The sequence below is a fragment of the Uloborus diversus genome, chromosome 3, assembly GCF_026930045.1.
Source record: "Uloborus diversus isolate 005 chromosome 3, Udiv.v.3.1, whole genome shotgun sequence".
In the NCBI taxonomy this organism is placed as follows: domain Eukaryota; kingdom Metazoa; phylum Arthropoda; class Arachnida; order Araneae; family Uloboridae; genus Uloborus; species Uloborus diversus.
In genome coordinates, this window is record NC_072733.1 from 212494783 (window position 1) to 212517163 (window position 22381).

The window sequence follows — 22381 nt, forward strand, 5'->3', positions numbered from 1 at the left end:
GGTACTAAAACTGATTAGATGTCTGCACAAACTCTGATACGAGAAATATCTTCGCGGTCTAGTCATGGAACTGGTTCACTGACGGCAACCTTCCCCTATATTCGTGACCGTGAAATGTAGAAATGGAAGAACGTCGACTCTCATCGATGATTCATCAAAAATATTTGGTCTATTTGCAATAGACACATAAAAATATGAAATTTTCAAAGAAAAAAATATGAATCAAACTATCTTTCATACTTTGATATGAAAAAATTAAATTTTCAAAATTTTTTGCTCTGGAGCTTGATTACGCCACATTGCGGTGATTTGAGAAAGTAGCCAATGAGGTAAAACAGTTCAATGTTGCTCAGACAAGGCAGATGTGTCATTGGACAGATTATATCCTACGCAAGTATATCTGTCTGGGTTTAAGCTTTTTAGCAGTCATTAGCCAGAGACTGCAGCTTCTCCTTTGAGAGTTTAGCCTCGTCAAATTTGTGCAGAACTTTCATTATCGAAGATTTAACTTTAAAACGCAAGGCTGACCTTCATTTTCGCAATCCAGAGAAAGGTAGTTGCTGAAAATGGTAATTAGAATATCGTGCATGTACAGTAAATTCCTGTTTATCCGTGGAATAGGGTGCCGCGGACAAACGGAATACGCGGACATTAGTTTGATGTTCCACAGTAGATTTAAAAAAAAAACAATACCAGAACGTACAAGAGCAAAAGAAAATCAAGAACACTAACATACATTCAAGTTTTCATTTAACGATGCTAGTGGCTAACAAGTAAACTAGTGACACTAAAAGTGATAACTGTACTATGTACGTAAATGAAGAAAAAGCATTACTGCAAACGATCACAGAAAATCATGCAAACAGATCAACCAAATCAAATCAAGTTAGGTTACTCCAAAAACGTGTAAAGCAGGATAAATGTTTCTAAAACAACTGGCACAATTACTCATTTACATTTCTAAAAGTAAATCTTGCACTTGTTAAGTTAAAATGAGTATTTTCTGTGTGCAGTAATTTATAAACACAAAAATAAATAATGAATAAACATATCCACAATAACAATATCCAACCGCGGGTATGTAACCATTTGTACTAACCTCTTTTATGCATCGTTTGCGAAGTATCGTATCATTTATAGTCAAAGATTGTTTTCTGTTATGATTGCAGACTGAACAAGTTATCATAGCTTATTAGCTACAGAAAAGCTGTTAACTATTTTATTTAATTTTACTATATCATTCGTTTCTTATTTTTTTTCTATGTTAAATTATTATTATGTTACTATACTTATTAATTGTGCATTAATATATGTATTTGTACTTAAACGGTAATAATTGAACCTTTAAATACGAGTTATTAGAGAAGAGTGTTGTACCTTGAGACGCTTTTATCTTGAGACGCTGCTTATTTCTAAAAATCTATTTTTAGCAACCATGCTTTTTGTAATCTCTAATCGTAACCTCTAATAGTAGAAGTAAGGGAAGGAAAGAAATCTTTAATACGAGTTACTTTTTTTCAGAGTAATTTTATTGCATTATGTCGTTATTTGAGCTTAATTGTTTAACTGTTAGCCATTTCCATGCTTCTAGCGCTCATTACCGATTTCGCAAACATTATCACCACATTTCCTCTCTTCCATTACCTTTTGTCATTGACGGAAACTTAGTAAATTTATTGAATCTGTAATTAAGGTGAACGATCTCTGCTGGTATCCTTTTCGAAAAAGGACTATGTGTGTGTTTAACCTTTGTTTTCATTTTCTCATTAATTTTTACTAAAGTAATTCTTCGATTACCAATCAGTTAACCACAAATGTTCCTTGTGTTACATGTTTCCAGCGATTTTTAACATTTAAACATTAGACAGTTTGGGTTAGAATTCTTTCAATGAGTGTGTCGCATGGAAGAAGAAATTCAACCCTAATTCTTTTATTAATGGGCTTTGTGTAAATTTCATTTACTGCATAGTTACAAAATATTGCCCCAATGGCGCCACACCAATACCAGTATGTACTACATTAAAGTCAACGTTATGCTATGTACACTTCCAATGAGAATTTCATTTCGGAAAGAACTAATTTTCTAGCGTTATTTTTTCGCATAACTTCTTTCTTGCTGTGAATAACTTAAAATTCTATAACTACATGCAAATTTCAGAGCAAATTTGTACTTAACAGTGTTTGATTTGGTAATGCTAACTATCGACTTTTTTCCTTACGTATCACATATATATATAGGGTGTCCGAATCCGAAAAGGCCTTGACACATTTAAAAAAAAAATCATAGAAAAGTAATCTTGTTGTATGAATATGCGGTTTACGCCATAATGCGTCATAAGTTCAAGATTTTTTTTATGACATCGTGAGAGAAAAAAAAAGAGACGAAAAGGAAAAAAGAAATGATACGTAATCGCTGTATCGTCCCAATTAGAAAAACTAACGTCATGTCACGTGTTTAATCGTTTTATCAAACAGAAAGAAATACCCTTCTTTACCCTAGTTCAATATGTACTCGAATCACGTCGAAAACGGTAGTGGAGTTCATCCCATGTCCACAAACGTTACACACATTGAACTCCTAGCAAAGAAGGGTATTGCTTTCTGTGATCATATCAAATGACGTTTGTTTTTCTTGCTGTGACGATACGGCAATTACGTTTAACTACACCTTTTTCCTCGTTTTTCTTTTTCTTTTTATCCTTTTTCATTTTTTTTTCATGATGTCATTAGAAATTCTTGAATCTGTGAAGTATTATCGCGCAGACCGCATATTCATACAACAGTTTGTTTCTTTTCTATGAATTTTTAAATGATGTCCAGAAATTTTCTCACACCCTGTATATCACGCTTTTCCTACGGCTCAAAAAAATTATATTAATTTGAATTTTTGGCATCTTGAATTCAAATTATGTTTTTCGCAATCACGAGCGTGTGTGTGTGTACGAATGCGCGTGTGTGTTTGTGTAGGCGCATGTGTGGGGGGGTGCGTGTGTGTGTGCATGCATGTGTGTGCGTGTTGTGTATGCAGTGCTGTGTGTGTACACGCGTGTGTGTGTAGGCGTTCGTGTGTGTGTGTGTGTGTGTGTGTGTGTGTATGTAGGCATATGTGTTTGTGTCTGTGTGCAGGCATGAATGTGTGTATGTGTGTGTGTAGTAGTGTGTGTTTGTGTCCGTGTGCAGGCATGAGTGTGTGTATGCGTGTGTAGGCGTGTGTGTGTAGGATATGGACGCAACCTGGAGACGGTTTTCGCAAGAGGAGCAGCATCGTGAAACCGGCCGACGCGACGGTGGTGCTGGCAGAGGGTGCTGGTGGAAAAATAAAGTGATAGGAATTCAAAACAGTCAAATGAGAACAATAAGCAATCGTGATTGCTCAAAAAAAAAAAAAAAACACGCACACTCACACATTCAAATTTTTACAATCAAAAATTGCAGTTCTGAAAACTACTTTTTTATTCATTTATTTTGAGGCGTTCGTTTTTTTTCTTCCTGGAGTTTCTGTGTTTTATTGTTGATTCCTTCATGTTTCTAAAATGTATAGTTTTGTGTGAATTTCAGACTTTCTTTTCTGATTTGTAGTCTTACTAAACGTATGGAAATACAGGCTAACAAGAAATAACTTAGACACACATGATTCATTACAATTTCAATGCTAATGAAAATGTTACGACCAAACTTCAAAATAAATATGAATACATTATTTTGTCTAGCATATTTACAAAGTGGCTACCTTTAGCCTTAATACAGAGTTTTAAACGTGTCACAAAATTTTCGGCTACGGGCCACAACTCACTTAAGGATATTTTATCCTAATCCTTCCATAAGGATTTCTTTAGGGATATAAAAATTTTATGAGGTTTAGCGCACACCTTTGTCTCCAAGAAGAACCAAACGGAATAATCCAATGAGTTCTAATCTGGGGAATACGGTTTCTATTCTTAAGCTCCAGTTGATTAATCTTGATTAATCTTTATCCCTTGATCAACAAAAACAAGTGGTTTTTACCAACTGTAGCACATATCTTACCCCAAACCATTATAGATTTGGGGTCGTTGACCGTTCAACAATGTAAGAGGGACTTAGAGACAAGAGTGTGTGCAAAACTTCATGAAACTTTGGCATCCCTAAAGAAATCTTTATGCAAGGAATGGGATAAAATATCAGTAAGTGAGTTGCGGCCCGTAGCCGAAAATTTTGTGACACGTTTAAAGCTCTGTATTAAGGCTAAAGGTAGCTACTTTTAAAATTTGTAAATATATTAGACGAAATAATGTATTCATATTTATTTTGATGTTTGGTCGTAATATTTTCATTAGAATTAAATTTATAATGTATCATGTGTGTCCAAGTTATATCTTGTCACCCTGTAAGACTAAAATATCAGAAAACTTTAAAAGTTATAACTATAATCTTGAAAGCAATGATCAAAAAATGAATTTTCACTAAAGCAAGAACTATGCACAATGGTAAAACTATATGAAATTGGGTCAGAAAGGATGAAACTAATCATGGAGTAAATGAAAACAAACTCTGGTTATGAAACTCGTTTTAATTTTTGAGACTACAGTAAACTCCCGATTATCCGCGGAATTGGGTGGCACAAGTGCCGCGAATAATAAAAATCGCGGATAACTGCAAAAAGACTAAAATCGGGGACAAATCAGGTAAAAATTGTCCTATCTCAAATTCTTTACTGTATTGATGCATAGCACTGTCTGCAAACAGTGAAAATATATATAGAGTACAGTACAAATACATGAAATACACCGCCAGCTCAGTCATTTCCAGCCGAGGACTGCAGTTTCGTGCTTATTAGCACTCATCAGCCCGGCATAGGAAAGTGACTGAGCTGGAGATGGAAAACCTCTTAAAGAAGCCAAGAGTGCGAAACAAACTGGTAGCTAATATAGAATTAGCAGACCAGACGAGTGACCGAAACTATGGTTCGGTTCAACTCGAAGATTGAACGCGAGGCGGCTAATTGGGCGGTAATTTACTGTATATACAGTACAAATGTTTTGTATTTTTGCACAACCGAACTTATTATCAATAACAAACAAGTGTATGTACGATGAAGAACGCACAAAAATAATAATAATAATAAAATTAAATCAAATCAATCAATCAAGCAAAAACAACTGAGTGTAAATTTACAATTTTTGGAAGAAAAAAAAACAGCCACTGGTATTCGCTTTTTACTGCGAAAGTACATGTTCGTGATTGTTGATTGATTCGCGGATAATCCGCCCCGCGGATAATCGGGAGTCTACTGTAAATTGTTGTTGAGTGAAGACTATCAGATAGCATATCAAAGAGATTCTTTGAGTTCTGGGTGTTTCGAAACAGTTGTGTAGGCGTCATCATTGTTTGATGATGACACTATGAGAAAAGTTGCTTTTTAAAGTTTAGTGGATTTCCTCTCCAACAGTTCTAAAAATGTGATCTAACTGGCTTTGACTCGTTTTACTAGTCGTGTGGAAAGTTACAAAATGCTTATTTAGGAATTTTACCTTCCCATTTATTTTTGTTGTGCGATTGTTTCCATTTACATCGTAAATATTTTACTCATGAGTAAATGAGAAAAAAAAAAAAAAACTAATTTAAGGATTTACGATTGATACAAAGCAATTTTTATTCTTTGGTATTCTATTATTAATTGTTCTGAAAAGGTTTTGGCCTTTTTTAAGCTCAAAAAGGCTTTAAAATGTATTTGAAGTAAATTTTCAGCAAAAGAAACTTTATATTCTATTATTTCAAAACAATCAAAAATACCCTTCTCATTTTCTGAACATAGAAAGATAATGTTTTATTAATACTGCAAAAAAAAAAAAAGTAGATATTAGTTAAGATAAATAAATACCTTTGTGCTGAACAGTAAAGTAAGAAAAACAACGTTAAAAAAAAGCGCAAAGTTGCCAATAACAGCAGACACGTGTTTTGGCGTTACAGGGAACGCCTTTTTCAATGCGAAAAGTAATGAGCTTATGGATGAAAAGACATCCGACAAAAGTCCGACAAATTTTGTGAACTAAAAAGTAAAAAATAATCTTTGCATGACAATTATATAAAGTAATTGACCAAACACTTAATTTTATTGCAATAAGAAAAAGCTTGGGATGCTTCTTATCAGTTGTCTTATATTTCTTCCACTTGTTATCCATGCAAAATTGTAAATAGGTAGCCCCTCCCCCACGCTTTTTTTTATTACAGTAAAATTAAGTGTATGGTCAATTACTTTATATACTTGTCATCCAAAGATTATTTTTAACTTTTTAGTTCATTTTGCTACTGTTTTTTTAGTTTTTTAATTTGTACGAATTATCATTAATGAAGGGGGTATTACGCAGACTACGCTATAGACATTTATAGGGGAGAGGGTACTTTTAAGCGGTCTTTTTCGGATGATTCTAATTCGGGAGAGGGGGTGGGTACTCTTAGAGGGATGGACACCTCCAAGATTGGATTTACGATTCTAGTTTTGGTACTCAAATAATCAAAAATTAATCGTTTGTATTTTTTATTTTTGAAAAATATAAAGTCCTTATTACTGTTTTTTTTTTCAAATAAGATTTAGATACTAAATATTGCTAACACTAGTAACTCTTAAATGAAATCTTTGTGCGTGTGTTCGATTTTTATAATGGAATGTATCTTAGTATTCTATAGCAAAATTTGCATCAGACATTTTGAATGCTTTCTGGTAAATTTATGTGCAAACATTGTTACACTCCACAGCTCTGATTTGTACGTTGTAACTAATTTCTAATAAGCCACTGGCTTTAGAATAAACTAATAGTTTATTGTTAATAAATTAATTTGATTATAGATAATTGCATTGTCATCGGATCTGAGGTTGCATTCTAAATTTTAAAAGAATCTGATCACAAAAAGTGGGCGGAAATTGAGTTGTAAGATTATATATTTAATTTCGGTGTAGACGGGATTAGAACGCACGCCCAATGATTCCCGGAGGTGGACGTCAGCGAAGACCCGCGCCTTAGACCGCTCGGCTACGAACGCTCATCAAGTGGTGGAATGTACTAACAGTAACAAGCCACTAGCTCTTAGTCCAAAGGAGAGTTACTTACAAACATACAAGTGAAGCTAATAAAAGCGTGTTAAGAAAGAAGTTAGAGAGATTTTTTCTAGATTCATAACAAAAAGGGACACGGAAAAGTGATCAATAATCGAGTTTTTGAAAAATTTCTCCAAAGCATAATTTTTATAAACAAAATCTAAAGAAAAATTATTTGAGCTTATCTCATAGATATCTATTCGTAAAAAAATAATGCACAAAATATGAGCCATGACGGCACGTGGCATTCTGCGTTTTGACATGAAATGACCTCTCAGAGATTTTATAATAATAGAAAATAAATTTTAAATAACGTATAAAAGAAACTATACGTCAATCGCTCAAGATATCACAATTGAATAAACTTTAGCATGACATTGAAAATCTTAGTCAAACTCCTATTTTGTTGCGACTTCGGGCCAAACGCAATGACACCTGCTTTTCTTCAATCGGCGCCCGCTTTTCGTCTTCACACTTACTCTTTTACACTAATCTATTACTAAACTTGAAAAATATTTCATTTTTATAAGATGCGTGAAAGTGAACGTTATTAAATTAAAACGTTTAATTAAAGAAAATAATGCTAATATTTTACTAAAAATTGTGTACTTAAAGCAAAATTTGTCGCCCTAATCAGCTGTCTACTCTGCCTATTGGGAAATTCGGCCATGGAAATGCCAACATAGCAGATTATTTTGAATCGGGCTACGATCCACCAAAGCTAAAATACTCAAATGTACCTTTAAACTAAGGGACATTCTGATCTTTTTGGAATTAGTAGTCACACACTATTAAAATAATGTTATCATCAATAAAGAAGCAAGCACCGGTTATTTTGCCTTACAGGGTTATTCAAAAAGGTGGGAAAACTTTCGAATTGCTATATTTCCTGCATTATACATTGCATAGCAGAACCTCGTTTATCCTGCTCCCGGCCTCCTGTATATCTGTATCATCTTTGAAGACATAAAAAAAATCACATGAAAGCAAATAATAATTTTAAATTGGGGTAGCTGAACTATACGTGCGCAAACATTCGCTTTTGATTTTGATTCTTGAATAGATCACGGAATAAATTATGTGACAAACATCATGACTCACTTAAAGGGTCAATCCGACACCACTGAAGCGGAACTATCAGTGATAAAGTGTTTGATTTAACAGTAGAAATGATTAAGTGTGGATTGTGCGAAACAAGACCTTTTGTGATTTTTGTTACGAAACATTTTTTACTGTAATAAAAGGTACTTCTGCTTATTTACGAATTTGTTTTGCTTATTTTCCATACTACCCGGATTGTTCGTCTTTTTTGCTTCCCAGGATAACCTTTGGTCCCAGTAAATCCAGATAAACAAGGTTCTACTGCACTTGAATTCTGTAAGTTACATACTGGGTGTCCTGAAAAAGACTGACTGTTTTCAAAAATTTATAACAGGAGAACGGTTAATGATAAAAAACAAATTCTTGCAGAAAATTCATGTGGCGGGCCTTAAATGTTTTCCTTTAGAGTTCCAAATTTTAGTTCAAAAATGTTTCAATAGATGGCGCTGAACATAGTAAGCCGGTAAATCAAAAAAGAAGAATTGAAATTCACTGATTTTTCCTCCGATTGCGACATAGGATTACAGCCGACGATTGTTTGAAAATATTGTTTTGTTCTTTTGTTCATTATTTTCGACACATTATGATGTAATTTTCTATATATTTTTTTATTTGCGGGCTTACTATCTGCAGCGCCGTCTATTGGCAAAATTTTGAACTAAAATTCGGACCTCAAGAGGGAAAAAACTTACGACCCACCACATGAATTTTCTGCAAGAATTATTTTTTTTTTTTTATCATTTACGGTTTTCCTGTTATAAATTTTTAAAAACAGTAAGTCTTTTTCAGGAGCAGATGTTTATTATGCCCTCCTTCGGCTGAACGGATAACATATAGACGGTTGCCTGCTCTCATGACGAATGTCTTGCGCAACTGAATTCACCGCTGCTGTGATAAGATTTCATAGGTCATTCAAGTCTGGACAAAACGATTCGTAAACACACACAGAGCATCTTTCACCAACCTACACAAAATTCGTAGAGTAAGAGATCAGGGGGCCTCAGTGGCTAGAATCAAAGTGTCAAGTGCAAGCCATATCGTTTGTAACTGATACAGATAGTAGTTCAATGATAATTACCTCAACAGCACAGTAGGGAAGAGTGTTGTACCTTGGGACACTGCTAATTTCTAAGAACCTATTTTTCGCAGCCACGTTTTTGGATTCTCTAATAGTAACCTTTACCACTAAATGGTGCCATAGTAAAAATCAGCATCAAATGAGTAAAATTGACGATTTTGTGAGAAAAAGAAAATTTCATGACTCCAAAGTAAATATTTGCTTCATTCTTATTTTATTTTCTGTCTTAGTATTTGGAAATTTAATCAACTGAATTTTGTTTTGTTATAAAAGAGATGTACTTTCATTATTTTGCTTATGAGAAAATAATGACTGTGCATCTAGATTGGCCATCATTTTGGTTTTTCTTAAACCACGTGGTGATTGTACCTTGGGACAGCCAAACATTTTGCACCTTAGGACACGTTCCAAGGTAAAACATATGCATGGTTCTTAATAATTAAGATATGTTTAGGAACATGGAGCAATGTTCTAAGCTTATGTAGTCTTTTACACACATTTAATGCCAGATAATTATTCATAATTCATTGTTCATAGTTCATTATTGATGATTTAATTCCCTACCATGAAAAAACTATTTTTTTTTCTGGTGAAAAATTGGTTCAAGTATATGGCTGTTTCTGACTCATAAAGACTATCCCATAGTACAACAGGATGTGTCCCAAAGAACAATAGGATGTTGTACCTTGGAACAGCTTTGAACTTTAACTTTAATTAGCTGGCAATATTTCATTTTCAAATTGTCTGAATTTTATAAAATATAATGCATAGAAGTATGTAGGGGTATTTTAATGTGAATTTTAGATTTTAAATTTGATTCAAATAATTGACGTTAAAAATTAAAATATGAAAATCGTCCTAAGGTGCAACGCTCTCCCTTACGGTTCTGGAGCACTCTAGTGGTTTAATATTCAAAACTTTAGAGCAACTCCTCAAATATACCTGAAAGAATTCAAGTACAACGCATAGTGCATGAAATGTAACTGTTTTAAATTGTGTCCATCTTTTTGACTTGCCCTGTATTTTTCAGCATATTTAGCTAGTTTAAAATTTGTATTTAGCCCTGCATATATTGTCTAATATTTTTCGTGTAAGTAATGAAAATGTCCCTTGGGTAAAATTGATCGCTTCTCAACTAACTGATTATTAATAACGTTGCGTAATATTTCGCAACAAAAGATGTATATGCTGACAATAATAACAATATTAACTGCGCTGTTTGATACTTACTGTGAAAGTTATATAATTTTTTTTTCTATACAACAAAACTACAAGCACTATTATTGTCTAATATTTACTCCGTAAGTTAGGTATATATACATTTTATTTCCGGAACAAGTGACTATGCAAACTCACTGTTTCTAAATAGCGTTAATTGTTTTATTTACACGCAGCCTCACTAACAAAAGCGCTACCGAATATTTTGTAGTGAATGTTCAACTCTAATGTTGTTTTTTCAACTTTATTGAGTGTTAAAATCACGTTATTATGCTAGTATGATTGTTTCGCTTTTAGTTTATGCTATAATCAATTTACGTAACATAAATTGTGGAAAATGTCTGAAAACTGCAATTTTTGTACTTAATCAACGTTGTTTTTATAAAATTTTCGAGCTTTTTTTGAGCAATCACGATTGCTTATTGTTCTCATTTGACTGTTTTTGGCGTTACTCTGATTTTTCCCACCGCCACCCTCCGCACCATCACCGTGGACCGGCTGGTTCCTCACGATGCTGCTCCTATAGCGAAAGCCGTCTCCAGGTTGCATCCATGTCCTACACACACGCGCATACATACGCAGCTACACACACACACGCGCACATACACACACACACAAACACATACACACATACACACATACAAACACTTACACACACATACACACATACAAACACTTACACACACGCATACATACAGACACACACACACACATACACAACTACCCACACATTCATGCATGCACACAGACACAAACACATATGCCTACACACACATTCACATAACCCGTACACACAAACACACACGCCTACATACACACACTCGTGATTGCGAAAAACATAATTTGAATTCAAGATGTCAAAATTCAAATTAATTTTTTTTTTCTTTAATGAATAATGAAATCATATCTAAATCAAGGTATTAGCAAGCCTCTCCTTAACCTTAGCAAGAAAACTTGATTTTTTAATTTCAAGCAGCTGTACTTATTATCTGGAGCACTGCAGCGTAAACGGGAAAAACACATTTGGTAGTGTGGCGGTAGGCACTTTGCGGAGCTCGCAGCCGCGCCGCAACATTGTTACCGTTACCGGGGTTGTGAAGTTAACTTTCAAACTCGACCCAAACTCAGCTTGCGCGAATTAATTTCACTAAAGAATAGTTCTCTTTGGGATCTCAAAAAGACGCACTGCTGATAATAAAACTGATAAAGCAGCTAAAATTGCATTCATTAACGGTAACAAAAGTACAAATTTACAACAGTACACGCATTTCGAAGATTCAATAAGCTTCATTTTCTGCGCAACTGCTGAAAAAAATCGGTCCTTTTGTTCTCTGTGCGGTGCCTGACAAACTTCGGTTTCCTGAGCTGCAACTGAAAAATTTCAGTCCTATTTTCCTGTGCGGTGCCTGCGAAACATCGGTCTTTTTTCTTGTGTGCTGCTCAAGACACCTAGGTCAGCTTTCTCGTCCGGTGACTGAAAAATTTCAGTCCTTTTTTCCTGTGTGCTGCTCAAGACACCTAGGTCAGCTTTCTCGTCCGGTGACTGAAAAATTTCAGTCCCCTTTTTTCTGTGCGGTGCCTGAGAAGCGTCGGTCGCTTTTTCCTGTGCGGTGCCCCACAAACTTCGGTCTCTTTTTGCTCTGCGATGCCTGAGAAACTTCGGTCACTTTCAGTTTAGACACTGATTGCACTTTGGTTTCAAAATGTTCGTTTAAGGGGGTCCGGGACACATTTTGAAAATTTTTTTATTATGTACTTTTGAATTTTGAAATTTTTTGAACTGATTCATCATTTATTTAATAAGCAAAATCATAACATAAATATGAAAAAAATTATTTTTTTATTTAAATTTAATTAGTTTTTTTCAAAAAAATGGGGTTGCTTTAAATTGCTATAACTCAAAATATTGTTGGTCAATTTTCAATTTTTTTTCAAAAAAGTATGCACAAATATCTAAGCTTTAATTTTTATTCGGCGATTTTAAAAATATTGATTCAATAAAAAATAAAAAATATTTGAAGAAAAATTTCGAAAAATTCGAAGATACTTTTTAAAAAAATCATAATTTTTGCAGTAAACGTTTTTTTCAAATTCGCCGAATAAAAATTAAAGTAAATTGCTTGAAAAAGATATGCTCCAAGTTTCATTACTTTATCTCTATCGGTTCCTGACTTATAAGAGTTTGAATGCAAGAAATCGGGAAAAATTGCATCATGGAGAAAAACGCGTTTAAAGTTTTATAGTTATGTACACATTCGTTAGATGCATGCAACAAAAATAACTATAACTTTCGTTCTATTTAAGGTAGAAACAAGATTCAAACGTCCTCTTAAGCAGAAAAAACGGAGCAATTTTTCAAATTATAAAAAAAAAAATTGCAAAATTTGAGGATTTTTGTGTCCCGGACCCCCTTAATAAGAAGATTCGAAATATATTATTCGAGTTTCGTTATTGCTTTCAGTGCAATCGAATGTTCAGCAGTCACAACTCCAATGATGGAATGTATCAAGAATCCAGCATTATACAGGATTGTACTTTCGCTCATATGAAAATGGCGTATAGTATCTTTACAAGTACTTCGTATTACGATTTTGGTATTTTTTCTACTACTCCTCGTAAAAATGCACGACGATATTAAAATAACTTGAACATTCAGTTTGTAATACCTAGAAGTCCTATCAAACCACCGAGAATAGCTTTATTAAAACGGTTAATTAAACGGAACAACATTCATGAAAAAAATTCGGTTCTATACTTGTGCCATGGAAAGGTGACGGATGAACTGAAAACGGAAACAGAAGATTCCGTTTTGTTAGAATTAGCAAAAGAACGGAGCAAGAAGTGAAGTCTTTACGGCTCGCACGTTCTCGTTGATTCTACCTACTACAAAATCAAGTGTTCTGTTTCCGCTTCCAGTTCATTTTTCATCGATCTATGACACAAGTTAATCAAAAATTTTGTTCAGCTAGTTCATCCACTAAGTTTTTCAACTGTGGTTTTCGATACAATATTCTCTTCTGCGAAAACAGGAAATAATTGCCTATTTACAGTTAAATAAGATAAATCCTGGTTTATCCGCACAAACATTACCATTTCATCAAAGATTTCACTCAACTAGTTCATCTACTGTGCTCTTTAACTGGGATTTTAAATGAAATGTTTCTCTACGAAAACGGAGAAATATCGCTTGTTTAAATATGATGAAGACAAATATTTATTCTCACGAAAATCTTCGTTTCTGAAAAAAAAGTTATTGAACTAATTAATCGACTAAGCTCTTTCATTTGTAGTTACTACATTTCCCTCTACTCTGCCGAAGTATCTTTGAGAAGGACCACTTCCGCTGACCAAAATAGAACAATAAGAAAGAAAAAATCACTACTCCTTTGTAACAACTTTACAATATCGTACTGTAAATTCTGATTGCGAGAAATAGAAGTAACAAAATAATAGTTTCAAAAACTGAAAAAACTCGCTTTAGTAGCAAAATGAACTAAAAAGTTAAAAATAATCTTTGGATGACAAGTATATAAAGTAATTGACCAAACACTTAATTTTACTGTAATAAAAAAAAAGCGTGGGGGCCTGCCTATTTACATTTTTGCATGGATAACAAGTGGAAGAAATTTAAGACAACTGATAAGAAGCCCCCCCCCCCCACGCTTTTTTTCTATTACAGTAAAATTAAGTGTTTGGTCAATTACTTTATATACTTGTCATCCAAAGATTATTTTTAACTTTTAGTTCATTTTGCTACTAAAGCGTGTTTATTTAGTTTTTTAAACTATTATTATTTGATTTTTTGCTTTTTAGTTCATTTTGCTACAAAAGCGTGTTTTTTTTTAGTTTTTTAAACTATTATTATTATTTTTTTTTTTGCATCAGACATTTTGAATACTTTCTGATAAATTCATGTGCAAACATTGTTACACTCTGCAGCTCTGATCTGTACGTTACACGTAATTCTAATAAGTCACTGGTGGGTCCAAAGAAAAGTTGGACCCACAAACATACAAATTAAGCTAATAAAAGCGTGTTAATTAGAATAAACTAATAACTTATCGTTAATAAACTCAATTTGACTATAGAATATTGCATTGTCATCGTGTCTGAGGTTGCATTCCAAATTTTAAAGGAATCCGATCACAAAAAAAGGGGCGAAAATTGAGTTGCAAGATTATAAATTTAATTTCGGTGTGGACGGGATTAAACGCATGCTGATGATTCCCGGAGGAGGACGTCAGCGAAGACCCGCGCCTTAGATCGCTCGGTTACGAATGCTCATCAAGTGGTGGAATGTACTAACAGTAATAAGCCACTAGCTCATAGTCCAAATGAGAGTTACTCACAAACATACAAGTGAAGCTAATAAAAACGTGTTAAAAAGGGAGCAAAACTTTAAAGTTGCTTTTCTGGAACGGAACTTTCAGTCACATAACTTCCTAATAAGCCTGTAAATTATATACTAATATAAGGGAAAAAAGCTAAAAAAATCACACATGCCCGCAAATTTTCGTTAATTTCGATTAAAAAGTGTGATATGAGACGATTTTATAATTGAAGAAGTTTTTAAAACGCCCTATTATTATTTTTATATTTTATACTTAACTTAATAGTTTTTGAAATCAGTTTTCTTGCTTTTAGGGTTTTGTTTGCTATTTTTAAAATAGTTTTATTTACAATAATTAGCATTTTTTCAGATTAGTGGTTCGGATTCAGGCAGTCACATATTTGAAATGATCCTGCTGATCTACAACTCGATCAATGAACTTTTTGAACCCTAGAGATGGAAAAATAAAGATACATGCCAATTGTGCTACGTATAGCTTAAAATAAATTTTAATTAAGTTTATAAATAAGCAGTCCAGAGAATCCTGTTTATCTGTGTTTTAGGTTTCTTCTTTTTTTGTACTTGTACATTCTTCTTCTCTGATAATTTTTCAGTTAAGTTTTGCATAAATTTCCACTTTTTACTTTCGAATTGGTATACATTGGAAAGTTTAGTTTGAGATGCTTTTATTTTATGCTTTCGTTTCATATCAAATTTCTCGAATCTTACAGAACAAGTTCAAATTTCTATACTTAGTGTTTCGTAAAAATACTGTTATAGATGGAATTGATTTGCATCCCTTTTTTAGAACTTGGTGTTGTAGAGGTTTTTAATTTGTGTTAAAAGCATATTTTTATCGTTTAAATAACTACACATTCGCTTTGGTAATATGTTTGTGTGTGTGTGACTGTAGGAAGGAGGGGGGAGGAACATAAACAATACTGGATCTAGACAGGAGTAAGCCGGGTCCCTTGCTACGGGCTGTAACTTCTGGGGGGCAGCTAATTCATCCCGTGTTTTATTTTTTGTTGAACTCTATATAAAAACTCAAAGGATTTTTCCCTGGTTCGAAAAAAAACCAAGATACGGCACTGAGTAATGATGTTGAAAGAAAATTCAGTTCTTTTTCGAATGAAAGTAAGTTGAGCCTGTGTCAAATTTCAATTGAGGAACTCCAAAACGCCCATATTTAGTCATTGAGAATGAGATCTTCGTGGCAGCATGTTATTTGCTTTCAATCGTACACTTTGCAGCAAATAAAGTTATTCTGCAACTTTTTTTAAACAATATAGATTATTAAATTTAATTAAAAGGGTTTGAGGTCAAAATTTGAACTGTTTTTAGTCGATTATAACGAAAGAACAAGAAAAGAAAAAGAAAAAGATGTTTTTTTTAGTTGCAAGGAAGTGTAATTTAACAGTAGAATACGTTATTATACGGATATTTCCCAGGTTAATGCGTTTGGAATTGTTAAAACTGAAACTGTTAGATCTGAGATCGGGTGTAAAACTTATTTAGCTCAATGATTTGTCTGCAAAAATAGCTGGTTGAAACGCGGACGCTCGTCAGCTCAGCTGTCAGTATAGTTTAAGCGTTTGAGTGAAAGAGATGGATAATGTAGCCAATAACTTAGAAGCTGACTATGATAATTTTTTTTTAAATTATTTTCTTGAAAGTGACGTAGGCCTACATAAAAAAGTTACAGAGAAGTTTAATAGTTTTCTATTTTCATTACGAACTAATATATGACAAAAGAAATAGTTAGGAATCATTTCTTAAAATGTCTCATGTAATGTTGATTATGTAGCACAAAATTTCCATTCGTCGCAATACAAGGTCGTCGCTAATAAATTCAATTCGAAATAAATTAATATTGCTTATTCAATTTTTTAAAATGCATCGCAAAAGGCAATACTGTTGAAACTATTTATTAACACCTTGACGCGTCAATAAAAGCAGTCACAGTGACGATAACTTTACAATAACTTTAGCTCCTTGACGTGCATCACTGTGTGGGAGGCGTCATTTGTTTCACATACTATCTTTGACTTTGATGTGATCTAAACGTGATTCATTTGACGTGACATTATAGGTTGATGTCTCTGAAACTTTATTTTATGCGACATCAGACACTTCGGCGTCTCTGAGACGTCATTGAATGTCTAGGGGTAAATACCTTTTAAATGAAAATAAATAAATAAGTAAATAAAATAAAAATAAAAAGAATAATAGATAATTTTAAAGTTTGCGATCAAGTTGTACCATATGACACAATGCGAGAAGAATTTCTATCACCCAGCACCGGATCTTCGATTTTTCCGATCCAATGCAACTCTTGAAACTGCCGCTCTTATCCATCTTCAAGTATTTACACCGAGTTTCAACGAAAAAGACTCAAAGATAGGGTGAGTTTACCTCCCCCATGTGTTATAAGGGCTCCGGCTTGCTCCCCCTACATCCAGCACTGCTATTACCTCAAATCAATGTTGCGAAGTAAGGTGGAACTCTTTAGTAGTGATGAGTGTAAATATCGGTGAAAGAAATGTGGGGATAAATGCATTTCTTACCGGAAGTGTTATGTGAGACCTTTTAATAGTGATGGTGAAAGTAAACACGAGTGAAAAGAATGTTAGAATACAAGAAAGTTAGCTTGCATGAGTGAACGGAATGCTAAAATACAAAAAAAAAAAAAAAAATAGACTTACTGGACGTGGGTTGGGCGAGGGCCCAGATCTTTGCTTCATCTTGGGAAAGCTGTGATGTGGGGGCCCCTAGGGCCGGGGCCGGAGTACGGGCCCCCATAGATTCCGAGTAGAGTGGTCCCCTCGGAAATATGAACAGTCCGTTGCAAAAAAAGGGCAACGGGAGACCTGGCTGAAGACTACTGGCCTGAAGACTACTTGGCGATGGCGAGATCAGAGAGTCGATGCTGAAGTTTGTCTGATTCGACAGTCGTTGCATTTTGTTTTTGGGTGCACAAACCGACTTAACAGTCCCGACCTTAAATCTGCAAGCACTTGACGACGAAAACTGATTTTTCTTTCTATTTCATACTATGCTCAGAATCTTCTTTTTAAGAAAGCAAGAGCTTGGACATTCGCGTATCCATTGAGACCGCGTGAATGAGATGCAGCATTTTCGAAAAACCACGATCTAATTTCTGAGAGCAACACTCTGTTCACTCGCGAAATAATCCCTCGGAGTCATTCTTCGGTACAATTCACTATTCCAGGAGTCGTGGTGAAAACTCGTCTCAATCATCTTTGGTCAGGATTCTTAATTTTGAAACGGTTGAAAAGGAACAGAAATGACAGATTGTTCCATAAATGAGGCGACATATTTTCTGAATCAATCAGTGTCTCAAAAAACCAAGTGTTTGCTGATTTGGAGGCTATTGAAAGAAAGAAGAACTATCATCATAACATAATTTTTCTTTATAGATAAAGTAATGGGATATTAAACAATTGTAAACAACCAACGCCTTTTTGAGACAGTATCTTTAGATAACTCTTAATTTTCTGTCACGCAAACCTTTCGTTATTAGTAGCCAACTGTCAGAAAATGTAATATCATTAATCGAAAATCATTACAGTCGGAAATGATGAGCAGATATAACTTCCTTTATGGATGTAGTTTATAGATCTTCACATGTACTAGCAATGACGAAATAAGCGAACGTTGTTTCATATTTCGTACAAGGGAAATGATCAAGATTTTCGAAGCAATGAAGGGCTAAACTGCTTAATTTCCACTCCAGGGGGCTAAATAAACTAATCAGCGTCATGAGTGAAAAATAGTCGCTCATATAGTCGTAACAGGGTGAGGAATCCAATGAATCTGTTTATGACAGGAGCGAACATTGTTTTAAATAGTGGATATGGAAATTCGAAAACTCTTTTTCGATTTCGAAGCATCGAAATAGTAGTCACCTTTCCATCTAAGGGCTAATAAGCAGCAGCGTAACGACTGAAGAATGTTTCCTGTTAAGGTTTCATCGAGACACGAGGAATCCGTGGGCTGTTCGGCGCGCTTACTTTGAAAGAAGGTCGGAGGGAAGTTCGAGCCGCGCCGGCACTTGTCGGCCCTTTCACTCGGGGGTGGAGGAGGGGTGGGCAGGGACTCTTCTCTCTCTCTCTCTCCAGACGGGGGACAGGGTTGCCGCGTTTAGGGGTCCGTCCCACCGCGCCAAAAGATGCGGAAGAGCTTGCTTCGTCAATTCTACACTCGGTTCCGGCACTCCCAAAGTCGGCTTCTTTTATTACTGTAGCACTTTTCAGTGTGTGTGTGTAACACAATTTTCTTTCTCTCTCTATTTATATTTATAAGCTTACTTTTTCAAGCACTGTGGTTGGCTATTTAATTCTAATTAAAAAACCTTAATTGTTGGAATATACTTTAGCCTGAAGGCTAAAAGCTTTCGCCAGTAGATACGATATAGCTTTAATAAATTATTATAGCTAATATTTTTCTTTCTATACACATAAATATATATACGTATAGATGTATTTTATTAATTGAGGTAAAGAGAAGCAAAGGGGTGTAAGTGGCAAAATTAAAAATGTGGAGATAACCAGTGGAAAAAAAAAGTAGGGGAATCTCTTCTCTGTCTTGAGGCAAGAGAAAGTACTAGTAGCACTGGCAGGTGCTGCTCTACAGCATGATTTAGAAAAAAAAAATCAATGAAAGCCTACCTATGATGTTATCTTTAAACGTGTTTTACTCGAAACTTGAAAATGTCCACTTACTTCCCTTTGCTTCTCATTGCCTCAATTGAAGTCTTAGCCTAGTGAGGGCAAACGTTGTAAAAGCAATGTATAAGTGTGAAATAGACTTATTTAGTTCGGGGACGAAATTTTTACTTTGCTACTAGATGGAGAAAGATTGTATCGAAAATTATTTATAAAACTTACTTTGAAACATTATTTTTTAACTTTTGGCAATATATTTGTACTTACACAAAAAAAAGGTGGATATTTTTTACTTCTTTTTTCCATGGGGCAAAGAAATTTTTTCCATTCGATTATTAAGGATATCTTTGACCAAAATTATGAGTTAATAAAAGAATGAATGAATAAATGAAAAGGAAGTAAAACAATAAACAAATATAAATAAATAAATAAATGAATAAGTTAATAAATTAGGAAAAATAAATCAGTTGATAAAATAGGGTATGAATAAGAAATAAAAAGAAGTAAGTGAATCAATAAATAACAGAATTATTAAATGAAGGAATGTTAATGAAATAATTAACAAATGAATACTCAAGTGATGTGATAAAAGATTGAATAAGTTAATGATATGAACTATTTCACTTTGCCCGCATGCACTTGAATAGCTGTATGAAGCGTTTAAAATATAAACACTACGCTTAAAGTGAAACAAATCAATACTGTACTGAATATTAATTGGTCTAAATTAATTTAATTAAACGGTTTAATTAAACTGTACTGAATATTAATTGATCTAAATTAATTTAATCAAACGGTTTAATTAAACTGTACTGAATATTAATTGGTCTAATAAAAGTTCTTGTTAATAACAAGAACTTTTTTATTCAATAAAAACAAACATAATATTTCACTTACAACAAAATATTACAATATGAGTATCATTTTTTGAAAATTGCTTGTATTATCGTATTCTTTGATTTTCAGAGGCAATTTTTGCTTGACTGGAATGTGCTACACGAGTTACTACGCAGTTAAAATATTACTAGATAGTTGGCGCTAAAAGTAGATTAAATATTTTACCATTTCACTTTGCCCCACATTCCCCTACTACGATCATTAGCCAGATTTGAGTACTTCTAATCAAGCTGCAAACGCCTCTCCATCAAAGATGATCCACATAAACATTCCAATTCCAAGGTACGCAAACTTTTCTCACCTTGAAAATAAAAGCGTTGGAGGTTCCTATTCGGACCATGATCTATTGTTGTATTAAAATAGACAAGGTTCACAAACTTTTCTCACCTTGAAAATAAAAGCGTTGGAGGTTCCTATTCGGACCATGATCTAGTGTTGTATTAAAATAGACAAGGTTCACAAACTTTTCTCACCTTGAAAATAAAAGCGTTGGAGGTTCTTATTCGGACCATGATCTATTGTTGTATTAAAATAGACAAGGTCACAAACTTTTCTCACCTTGAAAATAAAAGCGTTGGAGGTTCCTATTCGGACCATGATCGATTGTTGTATTAAAATAGACAGAATGCTTTCGAGTTCTACAATTTTATCTGAGAAAAGCTTAGGCCAGACTAACCGAAGCGTATCGTAAAATAATGCTCTTATTTATATTATCACAATTTTATATAGTATCAGAAAAGTCTTAGATAGTATCTAAGAGAGTTTATAAAACAAAAAAGTTGCTGTTGCAAGCAAATTTTCATTTTCCATCTTGAATAATGCTTTTACATTTCGCATTACACGAGAAAGAGCAAATAAATCTAGATACGGAGGATAGTAAATGAAATCAATTTTTCTCATAGAGATTTCAAGTTATTCTGAAATAAAGTAATTCCTGCAGATTTGAGTCTCTCATTGAATGTAACAAGGTTATATCGATAGCTCACTGATTAATATACAGTAAACGCGAGTTACTTTGGGCCACATTTTTGAAACTTTTCTCATCTTTTCACAATAATTTTGCAACTGTTAACATTCCCGAGTTGTGGAAACCTTTTTTATGTATCTAGAGTTCTCTTACTTTAATTTTTGAATTCTGATCACTTGGTTTTAAAGTATTATTATCCTTTTAAATTGTTTTTTATTTGGGCAAACGTTACCCATATTTCTGCCAAAAGTGGTTTTCCATCTTTCAAATCGTAGTAAAACTTACTACAGTTAAAGAAAGACGTGTGCTCATACGAAAAACTAGTTATTTGAAAGAAAAATACATTTTACAAGAAGTTTGAATCACAATAGACTTTAAAATTACGTTAATATACCAAACAAACCCAGTGGCACGACAGCCCATGGGGACCAAGGCCTACTGTGCCCATCTCAGTCCTCCTGGCCAGGGGCTCTAGAGTGCTAGGCAGATGTTCCGGTTAGGTGGTCAGCCGAACGCAGAACCCAAAGGATTTAGTTCCCAAGCACACTTGTTAATCATTATATGTACCCACTGAAGGGATAAAACGTTAATATACACTTTAAGAAAAAACGAATCAACTGGATTCAGACGTGTACGTTCAGAAATTTGCACATTATAATTAATACGCTATCAATATATATCTATATATACTAAACATAAAGCTAACACTAAAAGTCAAAATACTTAAAATTAAGACTAAATCAAAATTTATTTCACAAAATGCAAATATCAGGGATCACAATTTGGCAAGGCTATGTTGATTTGAGACAACATTGTGGAGTTAAACCAGTTTTATCACCCGAACTCTCCCACAGACCGTGATACAGGGTGTTCCGTTTTAACCTGCAAGACTTTTTTTTTCGCAACCGTTAGTCCTGGATGTATAATACTTCCAATTGCAAAAATGTTCAAAATCAGATGCAGAGTTAAGATAGTGAAAGTTTGAAGTGAAAATAAAAATAAGTCAAAAAATACAACATTTAACTTT

General features: G+C 34.0%; 1 protein-coding gene across 1 annotated transcript in view; it reads right to left on the reverse strand.

The window, feature by feature from the left end:
- LOC129219161 (homeobox protein CHOX-7-like) overlaps positions 1-17763 on the reverse strand; it is a 35402-nt gene extending 17639 nt beyond the window's left edge. The window contains exon 1 of the mRNA XM_054853481.1: positions 17673-17763. Within this exon, the coding sequence (XP_054709456.1) occupies positions 17673-17763 (91 nt within the window). The remainder of the gene's footprint in view (positions 1-17672) is intronic.
- Positions 17764-22381: the final 4618 nt, after the last annotated feature.